Raw genomic sequence first — 22,563 nt, forward strand, 5'->3', positions numbered from 1 at the left:
TAGTACCCGCAAAACGTCAACAGTGAAGAGGTGACTCCAGGGTGCTGGCCTTCTAGGCAGAGTTGCAAAGAAAAAGCCATATATCAGATGTTTTGTGCACAGGGGCATTGTCATGCTGAAACAGGAAAGGGCCTTCCCCAAAATGTTGCCACAAAGTTGGAAGCACAGCATCGTCTAGAATGTCATTGGATGGTGTAGCATTAAGATTTCCATTCACTGGACCTATGGTGCCTAGCCCGAACCATGAAACTGGGTACTGGACTTCCTGACGGAAAGATCATCAAGAACATCAACCACCCAAGCCACGACCTGTTCACCCCGCTATCATCCAGAAGGCGAGGTCAGTACAGATGCATCAAAGCTGGCACCGAGAGACTGAAAAACAGCTTCTATCTCAAGACCATCAGACTGTTAAATAGCCATCAATAGCCGGCTACCAACCGGTTACTCAACCCTGCACCTCAGAGGCTGCTGTCCTATGTACGGAATCACTGGTCACTTTAATAATGGAACACTAGTCTCTTTAATAATGTTTACATACTGATTTACTTATTTCATATGTATATACTGTATTTTAGTCAATGCCATTCCAACATTGCTCGTTCTAATATTTATATATTTCTTAATACCATTCTTTTTCTTTTAGATGCGTGTATTGCTGTGAATTTTTAGATACTACTGCACTGTGGGAGCTAGGAATACAAGCATTTCGCTACACCCGCAATAACATCTGCTAAATATGTGTATGTGACCAATAAAATTTGATTTGAAAAACAGCCCCAGACCATTATTCCTCCTCCACCAAACTTTACAGTTGGCACTATGCATTCGGACAGGTAGCGTTCTCCTGGCATCCGCCAAACCCAGATTTGTCCTTCGGACTGCCAGATGGTGAAGCATTATTCATCACTCCAGAGTCCAATGGCGGCGAGCTTTACACCACTCCAGCCGCTGCTTGGCATTGCGCATGGTGATCTTATGCTTGTGTGCGGCTGCTCAGCCATGAAAACCCATTTCATAAAGCTCCCTACAAACAGTTATTGTGCTGACGTTGCTTCCAGAGGCAGTTTGGAACTCCGTAGTGAGTGTTGCAACCGAGGACAGATGATTTTTATGAGTTACGCACTTCAGCACTCGGCGGTCCCGTTCTGTGAGCTTGTGTAGCCTACCACTTCACGGCTGAGCCGTTGTTGCTCCAAGACGTTTCCACTTCACAATAACAGCACTTACATTTGACCGGGGAAGTTCTAGCAGGGAAGAAATTTGACAAACTGACTTGTTGTAAAGGAGCCATCCTATGACGGTGCCACGTTGAAAGTCACTGAGCTTTTCAGTAAGGCCATTGTACTGCCAATGTTTGTCTATGGAGATTGCATGGCTGTGTGCTCGATTTTACACACCTGTCAGTAATGGGTGTGGCTGAAATACACTATATATAGAAAATTAGGCTATGTCAGATCTGTGACCATAGGTAGGGTTTTCAACAAGGATGACAAAGATTCTACAGGAACACTTCATTAGTGGTATAGAATCTCAGTAAGGTTGGTGCCAGGTGTTTTTCCTGGTCTTGTAAAACATACTGTATGTTCATGTAAAACTCCTGATCCTCCACATACAGTACTGAAAATCATAGATAGTGGCCTAATTGATTTAAATGGGAATCCCCATTCTAATAATTCTATTTATATGAATGAAACCTCCCCATACCCTCTCAGACTGCAGGTCACACTCCTTCTGCAGCATCTCACAGTCTCTGATCTTAGACTTGATGAAGTCCTGTTTAGAAGCAGACAGGAAGAGGCCCTTAGGGTCCACAGGGCCGATGACATCCCACCAGATGGGGCTTCCCTCCCGGTCAAACCCGCACATCCCACCAGACAGGTACTTCTCAATAACCTGGACACAAATGCAATGGAAACACACTATTAACACCATGGTAACTATAGAATAACTATCTTCAAAGTAATGACTCGGGACGTCGGGTTTGAAATGAAAGCTTCTTTTAGTAATAATACTGGTTCACGTTACATTTAACAACTTTAGATTCTACAAACAATAAAAGTAAGTTGCTAGCGAAAAGTCAGGATAATCACTTGTCACTTGACATAACTGGCGCGATCTCTCTCTACCTCCTGTCGCAAGGCATTCTGGAACTTGCAGTCAAAAGCGTAATCCAATACTAACCAATACAACAAAATATGTATGTTGTTCTCTCAATCTCCAACACACAAATTCTAATACAATTACATATGTAAATAACTCGAATGAAAATATCTTTAGATACAGCTCAATGAATTAACTTAAACATTAACTGTGTAACCCATTACAATTACAAGTAACAGAGTAATACCATGGCACTACTATACAGTCAAATTTAAACTATTTCAGTATTTAGGCCCATCTGATATTTTAATAATCGAAAAAGATAAAAATATACTCTGCTAATAGGTCAATTGAATAAGGGTGATAACAGACTGTCATACCTCTGGAGGCTGCCATTCTGTGGTGATTGTGTCTGCTTTCATGTGTTTCCTGAAGTCAAGGTGCTGGAAATAAAGCATGACAGAACATGAATGGCTCCAATAGTTTTTACATGTAATGGATTGAAATAGCTCTCTCTCACGCACACAAACACACTGTTTGTGTCAGGAGAACAGTGACTATAGTGAGTTAAGTAGATCAGTAGGTTTAGACTGCCAGTGTGACAATACCTGCATAAATACCCCATCAGCATAAAGTGGATAATACATTACACACTTCAGGAAATGATAGAGCTGAGCGATTAACTGACCTTTCGTCATTTTTGGGGTTGGTAAACAACTAATTGACCGTCATTGGTTCAATTACTTGAATTCCATTTAGTTATGTGTTCTTGTGTGAGCCCATTGCGCCGTTTCTCTAGAGAAAAACTGATCCATTCACGAGAAAAATCAAGTCAAGGACTATGTGGGACGCTGGGCTGAAGGGACTTCATTAAGTTTTCATTAAACAAATATTCAACCTAGTTGACTGCAGAAATGTGGTAATGAACTAGAATGACCACATTCCATTGTGAAAGTTTTTCTGGCTCAGACAGATGGATCAGAGAGGAAGAGGCAAAGTGAGAAGCTTCATTCTTGACAAAATCTATCTAAAATAAGCACAATGCAATTCCATGGGCTTATTGTGGAACTAAGCTTGTTGCCTTCCTTCCCGCCTTTGGGACAACGACTCCCATTGTTAGAGCGGAGACATGAGCATCTCGTCATTATATACAGATCTCTGGACGGATACACTGCTAAATTAGGTAAAATAAACATAGACTGCATGAGGGTGGAATGTACACAACAAACAACGAGAGGGACGGAGAAAGTTTGCGAAAATAGGCCTTATCTACTTTGAAGAACTAGTAAAATTAAACTCAGCAAAAAAAGAAACGTCCCTTTTTCAGGACCCTGTCTTTCAAAGATAATTCGTAAAAATCCAAATAACTTCACAGATCTTCATTGTAAAGGGTTTAAACACTGTTTCCCATGCTTGTTCAATGAACCATAAACAATTCATGAACATGCACCTCTGGAATGGTCATTAAGACACTAACAGCTTACAGAGGGTAGGCAATTAAAGTCACAGTTATGAAAACTTAGGACACTAAAGAGGGCAATAAATTGCAATGTCCGTACTGTGAGACGCCTAAGACAGCGCTACAGGGAGACAGGACGGACAGCTGATCGTCCTCGCAGTGGCAGACCACGTGTAACAACACCTGCACAGGATCAGTACATCTGAACATCACACCTGCGGGACAGGTACAGGATGGCAACAACAACTGCCCGAGTTGCACCAGGAATGCACAATCCCTCCATCAGTGCTCAGACTGTCAGCAAAAGGCAGAGAGAGGCTGGACTGAGGGCTTGTAGGCCTGTTGTAAGGCAGGTCCTCACCAGACATCACCGTCAACAACGTCCCCTATGGGCACAAACCCACCGTCGCTAGACCAGACAGGACTGGCAAAAAGTGCTCTTCACTGACGAGTCACGGTTTTGTCTCACCAGGGGTGATGGTCTGATTCACGTTTATCGTCGAAGGAAGGAGCTTTACACCGAGGCCTGTACTCTGGAGCGGGATCGATTTGGAGATGGAGGGTCCGTCATGGTCTGGGGCGGTGTGTCACAGCATCATTGGACTGAGCTTGTTGTCATTGCAGGCAATCTCAATGCTGTGCGTTACAGGGAAGACATTCTCCTCCCTCATGTGGTACCATTCCTGCAGGCTCATCCTGACATGACCCACCAGCATGACAATGCCACCAGCCATACTGCTCGTTCTGTGCGTGATTTCCTGCAAGACAGGAATGTCAGTGTTCTGCCATGGCCAGCCAAGAGCCCGGATCTCAATCCCATTGAGCACGTCTGGGACCTGTTGGATTGGAGGGTGAGGGCTAGGGCCATTCCCCCCAGAAATGTCTGGAAACTTGCAGGTGCCTTGGTGGAAGAGTGGGGGAACATCTCACAGCAAGAACTGGCAAATCTGGTGCAGTCCATGAGGAGGAAATGCACTGCAGTAATTAATGCAGCTGGTGGCCACACCAGATACTGACTGTTACTTTTGATTTTGACCCCCTTTCCCCTTTGTTCAGGGACACATTAGTCCATTTCTGTTAGTCACATGTCTGTGGAACTTGTTCAGCTCATGTCTCAGTTGTTGAATCTTGTTATGTTCATCCAAAATTTTACACATGTTAAGTTTGCTGAAAATAAACGCAGTTGACAGTGAGAGGACATTTCTTTTTTTGCTGAATTTATTTTGTCAGACAGCTCTGCAGCATACTTAGGCAGGCTAGCTAAGTAGGATGACTAAAGACAGTACAGTATGGGGAGCACATAACGATAGATGACCTGGCTAGATGGATGGTTGACTGCAAGGCCATTACCTGAGCAGAGATGACATTATTACTTTAAGGAATGAAAAATAATAAAGTCATCAAATAAAAATAAAGTTATATAAACTGAAATATTTCCAATATTTTGGCAATTGAATGCCCACTATTTTTGGCTTTGGAATTTACATTAAAAAGCTCTAAAATCATTGTAACATCATTATTTTCATCACACATTTTTTTTTATAATCGAAAGCGGTGATATTTTTTTCATAATCAAAATGAAACTGAACCAACCTCAAAAAGCACTAATCACTCAGAACTAAGAAATGGGCCGGGGCTTCTGAACCCGACATACAGCACTACTCTGGGCCTGTATTTTCAGAGTAAGCGTGCTGACATCAATTTTGCCTTTTAGATTATTACAGTTGATATAAAACTTATACAGTGCCTTCAGAAAGTATTCATACCCCTTGACTTATTCCAGATTTTGTTGTGTTACAGCCTGAATTCAAAACGGATTAAATAGCTTTTAGAAATGTTTGGAAATGTATTGAAAAAGAAATGCAGAAAAATCTAATTTATATACACTACCGGTCAAAAGTTTTAGAACACCTATTCATTCAAGGGTTTTTCTTTATTTTTACTACATTCTACATTGTAGAATAATAGAAAACATCAAAACTATGAAATAACACATATGGAATCATGTAGGAATAAAAAAAGTGTTAAACAAATCAAATATATTTTATATTTGAGATTCTTCAAATAGCCACCGTTTGCACACTCTTGTCACTCTCTCAACCAGCTTCACCTAGAATGCTTTTCCAACAGTCTTGAAGGAGTTCCCACATATGCTGAGCACTTGTTGGCTGCTTTTCCTTCACTCTGCGATCCGACTCATCCCAAACCATCTCAATTTGGTTGAGGTCGGGGGATTGTGGAGGCCAGATCATCTGATGCAGCACTCCATCACTCTCCTTCTTGGTATATAGCCCTTACACAGCCTGGAGGTGTGTTGGGTCTGAAAAACAAATGGTAGTGGGACTAAGTCCAAACCAGATGGGATGGCGTATCACTGCAGAATGCGGTAGTAGTGATGCTGGTTAAGTGTGCCTTGAATTCTAAATAAATCACAGACAGTGTCACCAGCAAAGCACCCCCACACCATAACACCTCCTCCATGCTTTACGGTGGGAAATACACATGCGGAGATAATCCGTTAACCCACACCACGTCTCACAAAGACACGGTGGTTGGAACCTATCATTAACTTGTTATGGATAGGGGGCAGTATTTTCACGGCCGGATAAAAAAACGTACCTGATTTAATCTGATTATTACTCCTGCCCAGAAACTAGAATATGCATATAATTATTAGCTTTGGATAGAAAACACTCCAAAGTTTCTAAAACGGTTTGAATGGTGTCTGTGAGTATAACAGAACTCATTTGGCAGGCCAAAACTTGAGAAGATTCCAAACAGGAAGCGCCCTCTCTGACTATTTCTTGGCCTTCTTGATCATCTCTATCCAAAACAGGGGATCTCTGCTGTAACGTGACATTTTCTAACGCTCCCATAGGCTCTCAGAAGGCGCCAGAACATTGAATGATGACTTTGCAGGCCATGGCTGAAAAACAGTAGCGCATTTGGATAGTGGTCGATCTGAGAACAATGAGACTGGGGGCGCGTGCACGAGACGACTCCATGTTTTTATTTTTTCGTCTTTGAACGAAAACAGGGTTTCCCGGTCGGAATATTATCGCTTTCTTACGAGAAAAATCGCATAAAAATTGATTTTAAACAGCGTTTGACATGCTTCGAAGTACGGTAATGGAATATTTAGAATTTTTTTGTCACGAAACGCGCGTCACCCTTCTTTACCCTTCGGATAGTGTCTTGAACGCACAAACAAAACGCTGCTATTTGGAAAACATAACAATTATTTTAAGAATTATAGATACAGAACTCCTTTATGCAATCGAGGTGTCCGATTTTAAAATAGCTTTTCGGTGAAAGCACATTTTGCAATATTCTGAGTAGATAGCCCGGCCATCATGGCTAGCTATTTTGACACCCACCAAGTTTAGTACTCACCAAACTCAGATTTACTATAAGAAAAATTGGATTACCTTACCTTTGCTGTTCTTCGTCAGAATGCACTCCCAGGACTTCTACTTCAATAACAAATGTTGGTTTGGTTCCAAATAATCCATAGTTATATCCAAATAGCGGCGTTTTGTTCGTGCGTTCAAGACACTATCCGAAGGGTAACGAAGGGTGACAAAAAAATTCAAAATATTCCATTACCGTACTTCGAAGCATGTCAAACGCTGTTTAAAATCAATTTTTATGCGATTTTTCTCGTAAAAAAGCGATAATATTCTGACCGGGAGTCGTTGTTTTCGTTCAAAGACTGAAAATGTAAACATGGAGTCGTCTCGTGCACGCGCGCACCAGTCTCATTGTTCTCAGATCGACCACTTACCAAATGCGCTACTGTTTTTCAGCCATGGCCTGCAAAGTCATCATTCAACGTTCTGGCGCCTTCTGAGAGCGTATGGGAGCGTTAGAAAATGTCACGTTACAGCAGAGATCCCCTGTTTTGGATAGAGATGGCAAAGAAGGCCAAGAAATGGTCAGACAGGGTACTTCCTGTACAGAATCTTCTCAGGTTTTGGCCTGCCATTTGAGTTCTGTTATACTCACAGACACCATTCAAACAGTTTTAGAAACTTTGGAGTGTTTTCTATCCAAATCTACTAATTATATGCATATTCTAGTTTCTGGGCAGGAGTAATAAAATTATTAAATCGGGTACATTTTTTATCCGGCCGTGAAAATACTGCCCCCTATCCATAACAAGTTAACCACTATTACTGCACACAGAGTGAGCCCATGCAACTTATTATGTGACTTGTTAAGCACATTTTTACTCCTAAACTTATTTAAACTTGCCATAACAAAGGGGTTGAATACTTATTGACTCGAGGCATTTCAGCTTTTCATTTTTTTATTAATTTGTAAAATTTTCGAAAAACATAATTCCACTTTGACATTATAGGGTATTGTGTGTAGGCCAGTAACAAAACATGTCAATTTAATCCATTTTAAATTCAGGCTGTAACACAAACATTTTTGGGAAAAGTCAAGGGGTCTGAATACTTTCTGAAGGCACAGAGGGGACCTGATCCTAGTACAGCACTCTTACTTTATGAATACAGGCTCTGGCCTCTGGGCCACACCTCCTGAGTCTAGTATAACATGTGTAAAGATGTGTAGGCTGATTGTACTATAAGACTGTGGCAAACAATCTAACGCCTAACAAAAATATGACATGACATGATGGACGTACAGGGGAGAGTTGAGTATGTTGAGCCATTTATTACTTTCGCTATGTCATGGGAAGTATAGTATTATTTCTAACAAAGACATCTACATATATTTTAGGATGTTGTGTATCCCCTCAAATAATCTGAATTTATGTAAACATAACCGTTTTGAAAATGTAGCTTGTCCAAAAACAGTGATCTCTTTACCCCGGTATGGGGTAAATTGAGCATAGGGACAGGGTAAGTTGAGCCACTTCAATTCGTAGGCAAGTTCTATGCATTTGAGGCTACTAAGCCCATTAAACTGGTCCCTGAGATTCTTGATATGTTTGGCAAGCTCAGACTCCATGTCATCAGACAAGACCTAACGTGCTTCTGCTACTCTATCATAGCCTCTCTTTCACACAGGTCAACAACCCCTGCTTGTTTTACGTTTGTATACATGAGGCATGATAATGTCTGCTCTGTAACAATAAAAATGCAATATCTTGAGTTCAAATGCATGAAAAATTGCAGAAATACTGTTCACATTATGCATAAAACTGACTAAATGTAATCATAATTTGAATGGGGTATGTTGTGCCATTGGCTCAACTTGACCCTGGCCAAATGGCACAATTTACCCCAAAGAAACCATTATGACTAAATTAGCCCACACAGCTACAAGGATGCATTTTCATATTAGGTTTAGGACCTCATGCTATATTTAGGACCCCAACTGATGTATAAAACATCTTAAACCTATCTACTTGGTTTAGATATTAGCATCATGAAACATATAACACAACAAATTATTTGGACTTTGTGAAAATCCCTTTTTTGGACTTAACTTGCTTACCACTTCTATGTGGTTTCTTCCTTCACAGATGCCATGCAATTATGACCTCTTCCTAAATATTTGGTCACATGATTAATGTTGTGTTTCCTAGAAACAAGGGGTGGCTCAATTAGCCCTTTGGCATTAATTACCCCACTCTCCCCTACAGTAGCATGCTTGGCTTGGCAAAGGTGTTTAATCAAATGAATGTGATGGACGTATTTCAGTTTTTTAAGCAGCACTTTCATGTGACGAAATCCACTCTTTGAAAGCGCCTGTATTGTATTGTGGTTAGGCTACATTCCTGATATTTCCCACATGCTTTTCTCCACAGTATTTCAGATTACTGGCTGGATAAACCGTTGGTAACACCAGGGGTACTCTAATGGTAGCAATGGAAATATACAACAGAACTAGTCATATATGTTTCAATGGCAACATAGGAAAGGAGAAGGGGAGTGTTAGGCCTACCTTTCGAAGCATGGCTTCTGACTTATTGACATTGAAGTTCCTGGCTGTGAGGGGAGAGAAAAAAGGAGAGAAAAGAGGAGAGAAGAGAGAGAAGAGAGAGAGAGAATAATATCCACGGTGTCATGGTTAGAGAGCAGAGCTGACGTTGATTTTGTGTGTGTGTGTGTATGCTGTTATTTAACATGTAAAGGACATTCTATTTGAGAAACACAGAGCATTTTGGTCCTCCACAACTAACGTTATAAACATGAACATCAGATAACTAACCACAAGCAAACAAGCAGGAAATGACCCCAAATCCCCTTTTCATTCATAAGAAGAGTCTTCAGTTTTACATCTGACCGGTGAGACATTGACTGCGTCCCAAATGGCACTCTTTTCAGTCAGCCATGTGACTATGCAAATTATTTCATCTCTCTTTATAAATCTGGACATGACTAATTTCTTCCTCACTCCGGGTGTCAGTAAATGAGCAGGGTAGGGCTGGTGGTATCACCATAACAACAGACTGTAGCTAATCTCCATTAGAGCTATTTATGGAGATTAAGAGCAGCCAGTCGGCTTTCTTCCACTGTGTGCCAACACCTTACATCAGACTTCCCCTGTATAGTAGCAGCACCGTACAGTACTGACCCAGAAGGGAGAGAGGACACTAAGCAGCTTATCTAATACTCTAATAGCTAAGGTGATTAAGTGGCCAGTGGCTCTGTCCCAAAACCCCCCTCCTATTATAGACCAGATTTGCCCTAACGACCAAGGGGTAGCTTGCTACTCAATGTAATAAAGTAATGACTTTTTAAATAAGTTACCTTACAACGTTATATTGGCTGACAATTTGTTAGTTACGCTGTCCTTACGACAATAGAACGAGTCAAAATTCACCCTAGGCTGAAAAACAGCTTAAGAATGTTGGCTAAACTGGAACACTAGTGTGAGCATATAGCAAATTAATGGAATCAAACGTTCGCAGAGCCTGTTTTGACTGGAGTGATGCTTAGAATTCCATACAAAATGTATCCCTTTTTATTTTCCCACTACAGTCTGTTCGTCGGACGAAACTGGAAAAAAGCAACTTGTGTAGAAAGTAAACATCCGTAACCTCGATGCTGTCAACTGTGCTTATGTCTGCGTAATGAAAAAGTAGGGAAAAAATGAAAATGTCTGACTATTTCTGGTCTAGCGATTGATGACAAACGAGCTCGCTGCCCAGACTTACATAATTACAAAGAGGAGATTCTGCTGATTAAAATGGTGCCCGTGTAACAGTTTTGCTTCCGCACCTCTCCTCGCCTCTACCTGGGCTCGAACCAGGGACCCTCTGCACACATCAACAACAGCCAGCCTCAAAGCATCGTTACCCATCGCTCCACAAAAGCCACAGCCCTTGCAAAGCAAGGGGAACAACTACTTCAAGGTCTCAGAGCGAGTGACGTCACCGATTGAAACACTATTAGCGCGTACCCCGCTAACTAGCTAGCCATTTCACACCGGTTACACATAGGCTTCATTAATGTCATTCAGACTTGAATTTGATACAAGAACTATGATAGCTGAGGTTCATAGATTGGAATGAATATTAGTTCAGAACCTAATGTTTTAGGGTCCATACACAGATCAACTACACACTGTAGCTAGCTACACATCCATAGGCATACAGTTATTTTTATCCTCCACTACACAATAAGCAAATAAATAGTTAGCTATGTTACTTCAGCTGCATTGCAAGGCAAGCTTACACAATTGTACATTCAATTTGCAGTAAATGCTTTAGCTAGCTAGATTCTTTACATCCACCGTTTCACAAGACGACAGCCTGTTTTGCTGGTTTTCTCAGGAGTCCCTAAAACATTAAACAACACGAATTACAAATTCATTCTCCTAACACTGGCTAATGTTAGCTAGTCAGATAATTTACGAAAACCGCTATTTTGCAAGTTAACTTCATGACAAAAAATGTGCACAAATGTTTGTCTCTACATTAAACTAACATATTCCTATCAATTGTACATTTTTTGCTTGACTCGTTATGACGTTATAACAACTTACATTTGGTTCCACCGTCATGTTTTGTCAGCCATCTTTGTTGAAGAACGCCAACAGGCACAGGTGGCTCGCGTCAAAATTCGTCATTGGAAAGACTCGATATCATTGGTCAAATAAAAACCTTGGGACCCAAATGCATAATGAGTGCTCTAACTCCCCCTTGTTGTGGTCTGGAGCAATGAAGCCGTGACGCTGGGTACCTCTAAGTTCCACGGTGCAAGGTCGCAATTTTTAAAGGAGGAACCACTGTAGGAAATTGGTTGTCATTTAGGTTCACACCTGCTGAAGAAGAGTGGTCTAGACAGACACATCAATGACCATTGCCAACTGAACTGAGATGAAATTCTGACGAAGACAGCAAAGCTGTTGAAACATCTGTATTTTTGTCTGATAGAAGAATGAGAAAAAGAACCTCTGGGTTGTTGGATGAAGTCTGCTGTGAGTACAGCTACATATATTTTCTCTCTCTCTCTAACAGTTTGTGATATATTGAAAACCTAAAAATGTACTATCTAAACATACAGTGGGGTATGAAATTATTGACACCCTTGGTAAAGATTAGCAAAAATGAATGTATAAAATAAATAATTCAAATACTGAGCTATATTGTACGCTCCTAAAAATTGGGAAATTTGATTATTTTATACTAATACAATTGCTCAGAGAAAGAGATATTTAACAAGGAATATCTATTAACTGCACTGAGCCTTTTTTAAAAATGTTTTATAAGTTGGAGAACACATGGGGGGGGGGGGGGATCTTAGACCATTCCTCCATACAGAATCCTTCTAGATCCTTGATATCCTTAGTCTATGCTTATGGACAGCCCTCTTCAATTGAAACCACAATTTCTTTATGGACTTTGATGTGTGCTTGGGGTTATTGTCTTACTAGAAGATCCACTTGCGGCCAACTTTCAGTCTCCTGTCAGGGGCAACCAGGTTTTTGGATAAAATATCCTGGTACTGGGTAAAGTTCATGATGCTGTTGACCTTAACAAGGGCCCCAGGACCAGAGGAAGCTAAATATCCCTATAGCATCAAAGATCCACCATATTTTACAATAGGTACAGGGTTATTTACTGCTCATGCATTCTCATTTTGACGCCAAACCCACCACGTGTGCATACGACAACTGCACCGCCCGGGTACGGCAACTGCACCGCCCGGGTACGGCGGTGCATCCTCAACCGCAGGGCTCTCCAGAGGGTGGTGCGGTCTGCCCAACGCACCAGGGGCACACTGCCTGCCCTCCAGGACAACTACAGCACCCGATGTCAAGGCCAAAAAGATCATCAAGGACATCAACCACACGAGCCATAGCCTGTTCACCACGCTATCATCCAGAAGACGAGGTCAGTACAGATGCATCAAAGCTGAGACCAAGAGACTGAAAAACAGCCTCTATCTCAAGGTCCTCAGGCTGTTAAATAGCCATCACTAGCTGGCTACCACCCGGTTACTCAACCCTGCACCTTAGAGGCTGCTGCCCTATGTACATAGACATAGAATTACTGGTCACTTTAATAATGGAACACTAACCACTTTAATAATGTTTATACTGTTTTACTCATTTCACATGTATATACGGTATTCTAGTCAATGCCACTCCAACATTGCTCATCCTAATATTTATATATATTTTTATTATATTCCTTACTTTTAGATTTGATCTGTATTGTTGTGAATTGTTAGATACTACTGGAGCTAGAAACACAAGCATTCCGCTACACCCACAATAACATCTGCTAAATATGTATTTGTGACCAATACAATTTGATTTGATTAGAAAGAGTCCTATTTTCATGTCATCCCAAAAAATGTAAAAGCCTTGAGTTAGCTAAACGACACTGGCCCTTGGACTGGAACCGGTGCTTTGGTCAGATGACATGAAAATAGAGCCTTCACTAGTCTTGGGCGCTTGTATATAATAACACCAAGCACACATATACACACATAAAAGTCCACAAAGAAATTGTTAATTGGCCAGAAAATCTACATTTTGTAACGGCCATCTCAGTTTCCGGAATTGAAAAACCTGTGGACAGTCCATACGCACAGGATTCTGTATGGAGGAATGGTCTAAGATCCCTCCCAATGTGTTCTCCAACTCATAAAACATTTTAGAAAAAGGCTCAGTGCCATTATCCTCGCAAGATGAGGTATTGGATGGTATTGAAAACAGGGATGTCTATCATTTTGACTCCTACCTTTTTGATAAAAAATAGTATTACTTGTTAAACAAAATCTCTTTCTCTGAGCAATTGTATTAGTATAAAATAATGTAATTTCACCAAAAAATGTAGCATACAATTTAGCTCAGAATTTGGAATTTATTTTATAGTCATTTTTTACTCATCTTTATCAAGGGTGTCAATAATTTCGGACCCCACGGTACGTGTCACAATAGTAATAACATTACTTGTATTTTTTTTTTTAAACGAGCACCTTATATACTGCATACGCACCAAAACCCTGTTGGTTTGTGGCATTAAATCACTCATATCGATTTGGGGTGAAAACCAGGTTGTATGCGCTGCTAAAACTAACACAACTAAAAAACCACACCGAAATTCGAAATATTGTTACCATCACTGGTTAGAGGATAACCTACTGAAGACAGTCGGCTACATTTTTGAGTGATGCATTTTGATTTGGGGGTCGCCAAAACGAAAAGAGAAACACAACACTGATTTGTCAATTACTAATATCGATATTGCGTTGAAATCAATACAACAAGATGGGTGGAGTCAGTTTGCACATCCTGTTCAAACTAACACTACTGAAAAAACACATGGAATCTGGGAATAAAATGTATATCACCGCTTAGAGGATACCTTGTAGAAGACAGCCAGCTACATTTTGGATTGTTGCATTTTGTTTCAAGTGGGTTGTCAACGCGGAAAGGTAAACGCAACACTATTTTGTTAATCACTTATATCAATATCACATTGAAATCAATAGAGAGAGGGCAAACATTTGGGTTGTATGCGCTGTTTAAACTAACACTATTCAAAGGACACACTGAATCTGAGAATAATTTTTTATATCAGTGGTTAGAAGATAATTTGCTGAAGGCAGTTGTCAATATTTTGGAATCTCAGATGGAGATTCTGGGAGGCTGTTGAAATGGGGAAGGAACAAATAAGTTGCTTTGTTATTTAAATTCAATGAATCACGACCCAACATAGGATATCAACACTGACTAGGGTTGGCTGTTATTTGAGAGATAGTTTGATTCTCAAATCTGTATATTGGTGTGAGGCCAGCGACATTTAAAGAGACCACCCCGATTTCTACGTGCCATTTGAGTTCGAAAATGACAGGAAGACTTCTAAGTCCTGCAACCCCCAGCATGTATGACAAAATCAACAGTACAAAACCAAATATACTGATCTGTTTTAAGCATTTCATCTTGTGTCATCGTGCTGTCTATAAACTTTTATACTAACATCACCAATCTGAGGTAAAAAGGATGTTTAAATCCTCCCAAACCGATATAGTCAAAACATGAGCTTGTGTAATGTAGTGACACATACTGTCCACATCAAGGAAAGTAGCGTAATATAAACTTATTAAATAAGGCCAAAATAATTCTAGGTTTTAATTTAGGATAATAGTAAATTAAGCAAACTCACAAATTTGTACAATAATCACATATATTTCCCACTAGTTTAATCATTTAAGTGTAAAAAAAAAAGTTGTTATGCACTATTTAACCGGGAGCTCAAGAAAGAGTTCCCATAGTGACTGTGCAGCAGCCCGTTCATTCACCCTCTCTACATTGAGAGGACGGTTGCCAAATTCAAACATGTCGACTCAGTCTAACCAATTAAAAGGTCAACTCCGCCTTTCTCAAATTTCAAACAGAAATGGGGTGGGTCAGTGCTAGGCCTGCGGCGGTCATGAAATTTTGTCAGCTGGTGATTATCATGCAAATAACTGCCGGTCTCACGGTAATTGACCGTTAATTAACATAAACATGTCTGGCTTCCACGCTTAGCCTACAAGCCACTGATGCAGACCATTGGATCATCTACATTAAAAAAAGTCTAATAAATCCATGTAATATAGCCTACAGCATCACAATAAATCCATTATTTATTTTAGACAGGTATAAATAAACATGATCTGAAGAAAATGTTGCCTATTTCACTGGAACAAAATAGCATATTCTGAGTTGTCCTTATGCTAGGCCCTGATCCGGCTATGCCATATGGCTGTGGGCTACACTAGTTAATTTAGCAGACACGATTTGCTTAGAATTCTGTGGCATTATTGTATAGTATTTTATTGTATGAAGAATACAATAAACATAGCTAAATAAAATAGAAAGGATATTTTCTCCAAAGGATTTCCGAGGAAATGCGCACACACGGCTATTCTGTGTTAACTTCTTAAAGTATAGGGGGCAGTATTTTCACGGCCGGATGAAAAACGTACCCAAATTAAACTGGTTACTACTCTGGCCCAGAAACTAGAATATGCATATTATTAGTAGATCTGGATAGAAAACACTCTGAAGTTTCTAAAACTGTTTGAATGGTGTCTGTGAGTATAACAGAACTCATATGGCAGGCAAAAACCTGAGAAGAATTCAACCAGGAAGTGAGAGATCTGAGAATTGTAGTTCTTCTTTCTAATCCCTATCGAAACTACAGTGTCTGTGGGGTCACGTTGCACTTCCTAAGGCTTCTATTGGCTGTCAACAGCCTTCAGAAAGTTTTTTCATCCGTCTCCTGTAACCGGGCAGAGAATAGGAGCTCAGTCAATGAGTGGACTGCCTGGGGACAAAGGGATTGGTAATGCGCGATCCCGCGAGTGCGCCGTTCCTTCTTTTTCTTCTTGAATGAATACGCTATTGTCCGGTTGGAATATTATCGCATTTTTACGTAAAAAATACCATAAAGATTGATTTTAAACAAAGTTTGACATGCTTCTAAGAACGGTAATGGAACATTTTGACTTTTCGTCTCTGGTACTGCGCTCGCGCGTTATGCCTTTGGATAGTGCTCTGTACGCACGAACAAAACGGAGGTATTTGGACATAAATATGGATTATTTTGAACAAAAACAAAATTTCTTGTGGAAGTAGCAGTCCTGGGAGTGCATTCTGACGAAGATCAGCAAAGGTAAGAGAATATTTATAATACTAATTCTGAGTTTAGGTGACCCCAGAACTTGGCGGGTGTCTGTATAGCTTGCTTTAATGGCGAGCTATGTACTCAGAATATTGAAAAATGTGCTTTCGCCGAAAAGCTATTTTAAAATCTGACACAGCGGTTGCATAAAGGAGTACTGTATCTATAATTATATATATATATATATATATATATATATATATATATATATATATTATATAAAGAATATCTAGTTAACAGAAGAAAAGAAAGAGAAAATCAGGACAGAAGAAAAAGGATATCAAAGTGAAACAGTTCTCTAAAGACACAAGAGACAATAATACAAGAAACAACACTTCTGTAGCTTGTCAACTATGTGTCTGTCTATCCCTGTTCTCTCCCCTCTGCACAGGCCATACAAACGCTTCACATCGCGTGGCCGCTGCCACTCTAACCTGGTGGTCCCAGCGCGCACGACCCACGTGGAGTTCCAGGTCTCCGGCAGCCTCTGGAACTGCCGGTCTGCGGCCAACAAGGCTGAGTTCATCTCAGCCTATGCTACCCTCCAGTCCCTAGACTTCCTGGCGCTGATGGAAACATGGATTACCACAGATAACACTGCTACTCCTACTGCTCTCTCCTCGTCTGCCCACGTATTCTCGAATACCCCTAGAGCATCGAGCCAGCGGGGTGGTGGCACTGGAATCCTCATCTCTCCCAAGTGGACATTCTCTCTTTCTCCCCTGACCCATCTGTCTATCTCCTCATTTGAATTCCATGCTGTCACAGTTACCAGCCCTTTCAAGCTTAACATTCTTATCATTTATCGCCCTCCAGGTTCCCTTGGAGAGTTCATCAATGAGCTTGACGCCTTGATAAGTTCCTTTCCTGAGGATGGCTCACCTCTCACAGTTCTGGGTGACTTTAACCTCCCCACGTCTACCTTTGACTCATTCCTCTCTGCCTCCTTCTTTCCACTCCTCTCCTCTTTTGACCTCACCCTCTCACCTTCCCCCCCTACTCACAAGGCAGGCAATACGCTTGACCTCATCTTTACTAGATGCTGTTCTTCCACTAATCTCATTGCAACTCCCCTCCAAATCTCCGACCACTACCTTGTATCCTTTTCCCTCTCGCTCTCATCCAACACTTCTCACTCTGCCCCTACTCGGATGGTATTGCGCCGTCCCAACCTTCGCTCTCTCTCCCGCTACTCTCTCCTCTTCCATCCTATCATCTCTTCCCTCTGCTCAAACCTTCTCCAACCTATCTCCTGATTCTGCCTCCTCAACCCTCCTCTCCTCCCTTTCTGCATCCTTTGATTTTCTCTGTCCCCTATCCTCCAGGCCGGCTCGGTCCTCCCCTCCTGCTCCGTGGCTCGACGACTCACTGCGAGCTCACAGAACAGGGCTCCGGGCAGCCGAGCGGAAATGGAGGAAAACTCGCCTCCCTGCGGACCTGGCATCCTTTCACTCCCTCCTCTCTACATTCTCCTCTTCTGTCTCTGCTGCTAAAGCCACTTTCTACCACTCTAAATTCCAAGCATCTGCCTCTAACCCTAGGAAGCTCTTTGCTACCTTCTCCTCCCTCCTGAATCCTCCCCCCCCCCTCCTCCCTCTCTGCGGATGACTTCGTCAACCATTTTGAAAAGAAGGTTGACGATATCCGATCCTCGTTTGCTAAGTCAAACGACACCGCTGGTCCTGCTCACTGCCCTACCCTGTGCTTTGACCTCTTTCTCCCCTCTCTCTCCAGATGAAATATCGCGTCTTGTGACGGCCGGCTGCCCAACAACCTGCCCACTTGACCCTATCCCCTCCTCTCTTCTCCAGACCATTTCCGGAGACCTTCTCCCCTACCTCACCTCGCTCATCAACTCATCCTTGACCGCTGGCTACGTCCCTTCCGTCTTCAAGAGACCGAGAGTTGCACCCCTTCTGAAAAAACCTACACTCGATCCCTCCGATGTCAACAACTACAGACCAGTATCCCTTCTTTCTTTTCTCTCCAAAACTCTTGAACGTGCCGTCCTTGGCCAGCTCTCCTGCTATCTCTCTCAGAACGACCTTCTTGATCCTAATCAGTCAGGTTTCAAGACTGGGCATTCAACTGAGACTGCTCTTCTCTGTGTCACGGAGGCTCTCCGCACTGCTAAAGCTAACTCTCTCTCCTCTGCTCTCATCCTTCTAGACCTATCTGCTGCCTTTGATACTGTGAACCATCAGATCCTCCTCTCCACCCTCTCCGAGTTGGGCATCTCCGGCGTGGCCCACGCTTGGATTGCGTCCTACCTGACAGGTCGCTCCTACCAGGTGGCGTGGCGAGAATCTGTCTCCGCACCACGCGCTCTCACCACTGGTGTCCCCCAGGGCTCTGTTCTAGGCCCTCTCCTATTCTCGCTATACACCAAGTCACTTGGCTCTGTCATATCCTCACATGGTCTCTCCTATCATTGCTATGCAGACGACACACAATTAATCTTCTCCTTTACCCCTTCTGATAACCAGGCGGCGAATCGCATCTCTGCATGTCTGGCAGACATATCAGTGTGGATGACGGATCACCACCTCAAGCTGAACCTCGGCAAGACGGAGCTGCTCTTCCTCCCGGGGAAGGACTGCCCGTTCCATGATCTCGCCATCACGGTCGACAACTCCCTTGTGTCCTCCTCCCAGAGTGCTAAGAACCTTGGCGGGATCCTGGACAACACCCTGTCGTTCTCCACTAACATCAAGGCGGTGACCCGATCCTGTAGGTTCATGCTCTACAACATTCGCAGAGTACGACCCTGCCTCACACAGGAAGCGACGCAGGTCCTAATCCAGGCACTTGTCATCTCCCGTCTGGATTACTGCAACTCGCTGTTGGCTGGGCTCCCTGCCTGTGCCATTAAACCCCTACAACTCATCCAGAACGCCGCAGCCCGTCTGGTGTTCAACCTTCCCAAGTTCTCTCACGTCACCCCGCTCCTCCGCTCTCTCCACTGGCTTCCAGTTGAAGCTCGCATCCGCTACAAGACCATGGTGCTTGCCTACGGAGCTGTGAGGGGAACGGCACCTCCATACCTTCAGGCTCTGATCAGGCCCTACACCCAAACAAGGGCATTGCGTTCATCCCCCTCTGGCCTGCTGGCCCCCCTACCTCTGAGGAAGCACGGTTCCCGCTCAGCCCAGTCCAAACTGTTCGCTGCTCTGGCACCCCAATGGTGGAACAAGCTCCCTCACGACGCCAGGACAGCGGAGTCAATCACCACCTTCCGGAGACACCTGAAACCCCACCTCTTTAAGGAATACCTGGGATAGGATAAAGTAATCCTTCTAACCCCCCCCCCCTTAAAAGATTTAGATGCACTATTGTAAAGTGGTTGTTCCACTGGATATCATAAGGTGAATGCACCAATTTGTATGTCGCTCTGGATAAGAGCGTCTGCTAAATGACTTAAATGTAAATGTAAAATGTAATGTAAATAATTCTTAAAATAATTGTTATGTATTTTGTCAATGTTTATGATGAGTATTTTTGTAAATTGATGTGGTCATTCACCGGGAGTTTTGGTGGGAATACATTTTCTGAACATCATGCGCCAATGTAAAATGCTGTTTTTGGATATAACTATGAACTTTATCGAACAAAACATACATGTATTGTGTAACATGATGTCCTAGGAGTGTCATCTGATGAAGATCGTCAAAGGTTAGTGCTTCATTTGGCTGTGTTTTGGGTTTTTGTGACATATATCCTTGCTTGGAAAATGGCTGTGTGGTTATTTTTGTCTATGTACTCTCCTAACATAATCTAATGTTTTGCTTTCGATGCAAAGCCTTTTTGAAATCGGGCAATGTGGTTACATTAAGGAGAAGTGTATCTTTAAAATGGTGTAAAATAGTTGTATGTTTGAGAAATTGAAATTATAATATTTTTGCTGTTTTGTATTTTGCGCCATGCTATTTCACTGGCTGTTGAATAGTGTGGGACGGTCATGTCCCACCTTGCCCAGAGAAGTTAACAAAGAAACCGGTCCTCCTATATGCTTAATTTAGTGTTATTTACGCTACATTAGGTGTGATACAAACGTTAGGCTATATGTTTAGAGTTTTATTACATTCTAAGGCTGCATGATGCGACTTTGAAAAACGTTGCATGAAAAACATGAGTTCTGCTTCTTGTGCAGGCTGCACACACTTTGACAAGTACTTGATAATATTCTCACCCATTAGACTATTCTTAATTTAATCTGGTCTTTTAAATACAGTCTATGGGTGAAATTATTTTTGATTTAGAATGGCCCACAAAAAAAAACTTTATCCGTAGCCTGCACTTGAATAGTGAATGGAGGTATTTACGTTTTTTAATATGTAAGCATAGGCAGCACATCCATAAGGCTAGGGAAAGCTTTTCCTAAAGTAAATTGAATTATATTGCCAAAATTATATAGCATTATTAGCCTACTCCTGTTTATACAGAAATAAATAAAATAATTCCAAATAGGATACTAAAGCATGATTTGGCCACAGAGGATCATTAGCTAATTTTTCAAAAAAATATTGTGGATTGTTTTAAATTATATTGCCTACAGTCGGAAGGAAAAGCAGCGCTCGCAATTTGGGCAGATTATTGTTGAGTTGCAACTGTCTGTTATTGCTGTAAAGAAAAGACAATGAAAAGACTAATCTGTCTTTAAGTTATCAAAATTCTCAACTTAATTGAGCAAACATCTTATTGGCACCAGCGGAGAGCATCTGTAATATCGCCAGTGAGTGCGAACTGCACAAATTCACAATTTATCATTGTTGGATCAGTGCTACTAGTTTTTTTTACAATAATTTTGTCCTCCAGTTTAGATGGACGTCATATTCTATTTGCATCTCCCGTTCTCGTAGGCCTATTATATGGACATTGTTGTTTTTATTTATTTGTTTGTCAGTGTCAGCAGTCGGCTACCCTGTAATTTGTCGTATTAAAAAAGATTCTGCTAATGTCTCCAGTCATATAAAATACAGTACAATTACATGATATGTGTTCATAAAAGACCACATTTTTCCCATGCAAAGAAAGAAGAAACATCGGATAGGCCTACTTAATGCTATAGTTGCTCTGCCATGCAGTGAAGTCTTTTTTTGCGAACAGTGATTGAGTTATATTTGTAGCCTAAATTATGACTATTCAATCTACTCATCACATTACGAATAGTAGGCAATCTTACATAAGTTTGCAAATGTGATGATGTATGGAATGCTTTCTTATAAAGGTGGCATTTTTATGGTGAAAATGTGCCTCCCCAAACTTGAAACTCACGCGCCTTTGTATGCCATGTTGTAAAGTGGATTATTGTGCTTAATTTAAGAATTTAGCAACATTAAGAATTGAGTAATAAATATAGCAGCACAAGAAAGCTAGGATCCTCTTTTAAATAGTGGCCAGTCAAAACTCTGTTTTCACATGCGATTGCGCAATGACATCTTTCAATGTGCTCTCTAACCGTGTTCGAGGGGTCCTAGGTCTATATGCTACATTTGGAGTTATTTGGCCACTTTAGTTGTGATACAAACCTTATCAAAACATAGGCCTATGGCCTAGGTTACATGATGTGTGCGACTATGACTAGAAAAAGTTGCGCAAAAATACGTATGTGCCATTTCTTGCCTTACTTCACATGCTGGGCATTATTCACAAGTGATAATACATAATTCACAAGTGATAATACATAATTCACAAGAGATAATACATAATTCACAAGTGATAATACATAATTCACAAGTGATAATATTGTCACCCATCAGACTGTTCTTTATTTAATCGTGTCTTAACATATACTAAATAATATACGGTGCATTTGTAAAGTATTCAGACCCCTTGACTTTTTTCACTTTGTTACGTTACAGCCTGATTAAAAAATTGTTAAAATTGTTTTTTTCCCCCTCAT

General features: G+C 41.5%; 1 protein-coding gene across 3 annotated transcripts in view; it reads right to left on the minus strand.

Moving 5' to 3' along the window:
* LOC115164094 (SEC14-like protein 2) overlaps positions 1-22,563 on the minus strand; it is a 52,873-nt gene that overhangs the window by 23,588 nt on the left and 6,722 nt on the right. The window contains exons 3-5 of one of the 3 annotated variants that reach the window (XM_029716209.1): positions 9,479-9,522; positions 2,484-2,546; positions 1,708-1,896 (exon numbers count right to left, since the gene is read on the minus strand). In XM_029716209.1, coding sequence (XP_029572069.1) covers positions 1,708-1,896; positions 2,484-2,546; positions 9,479-9,522 — 296 coding nt within the window. Of the gene's footprint in view, positions 1-1,707; positions 1,897-2,483; positions 2,547-5,672; positions 5,709-9,478; positions 9,523-22,563 lie in introns of those variants that run through there. The other 2 variants (XM_029716211.1, XM_029716210.1) reach the window with 2 other exon arrangements.

This window comes from Salmo trutta, chromosome 27, assembly GCF_901001165.1.
Source record: "Salmo trutta chromosome 27, fSalTru1.1, whole genome shotgun sequence".
Classification (NCBI taxonomy): domain Eukaryota; kingdom Metazoa; phylum Chordata; class Actinopteri; order Salmoniformes; family Salmonidae; genus Salmo; species Salmo trutta.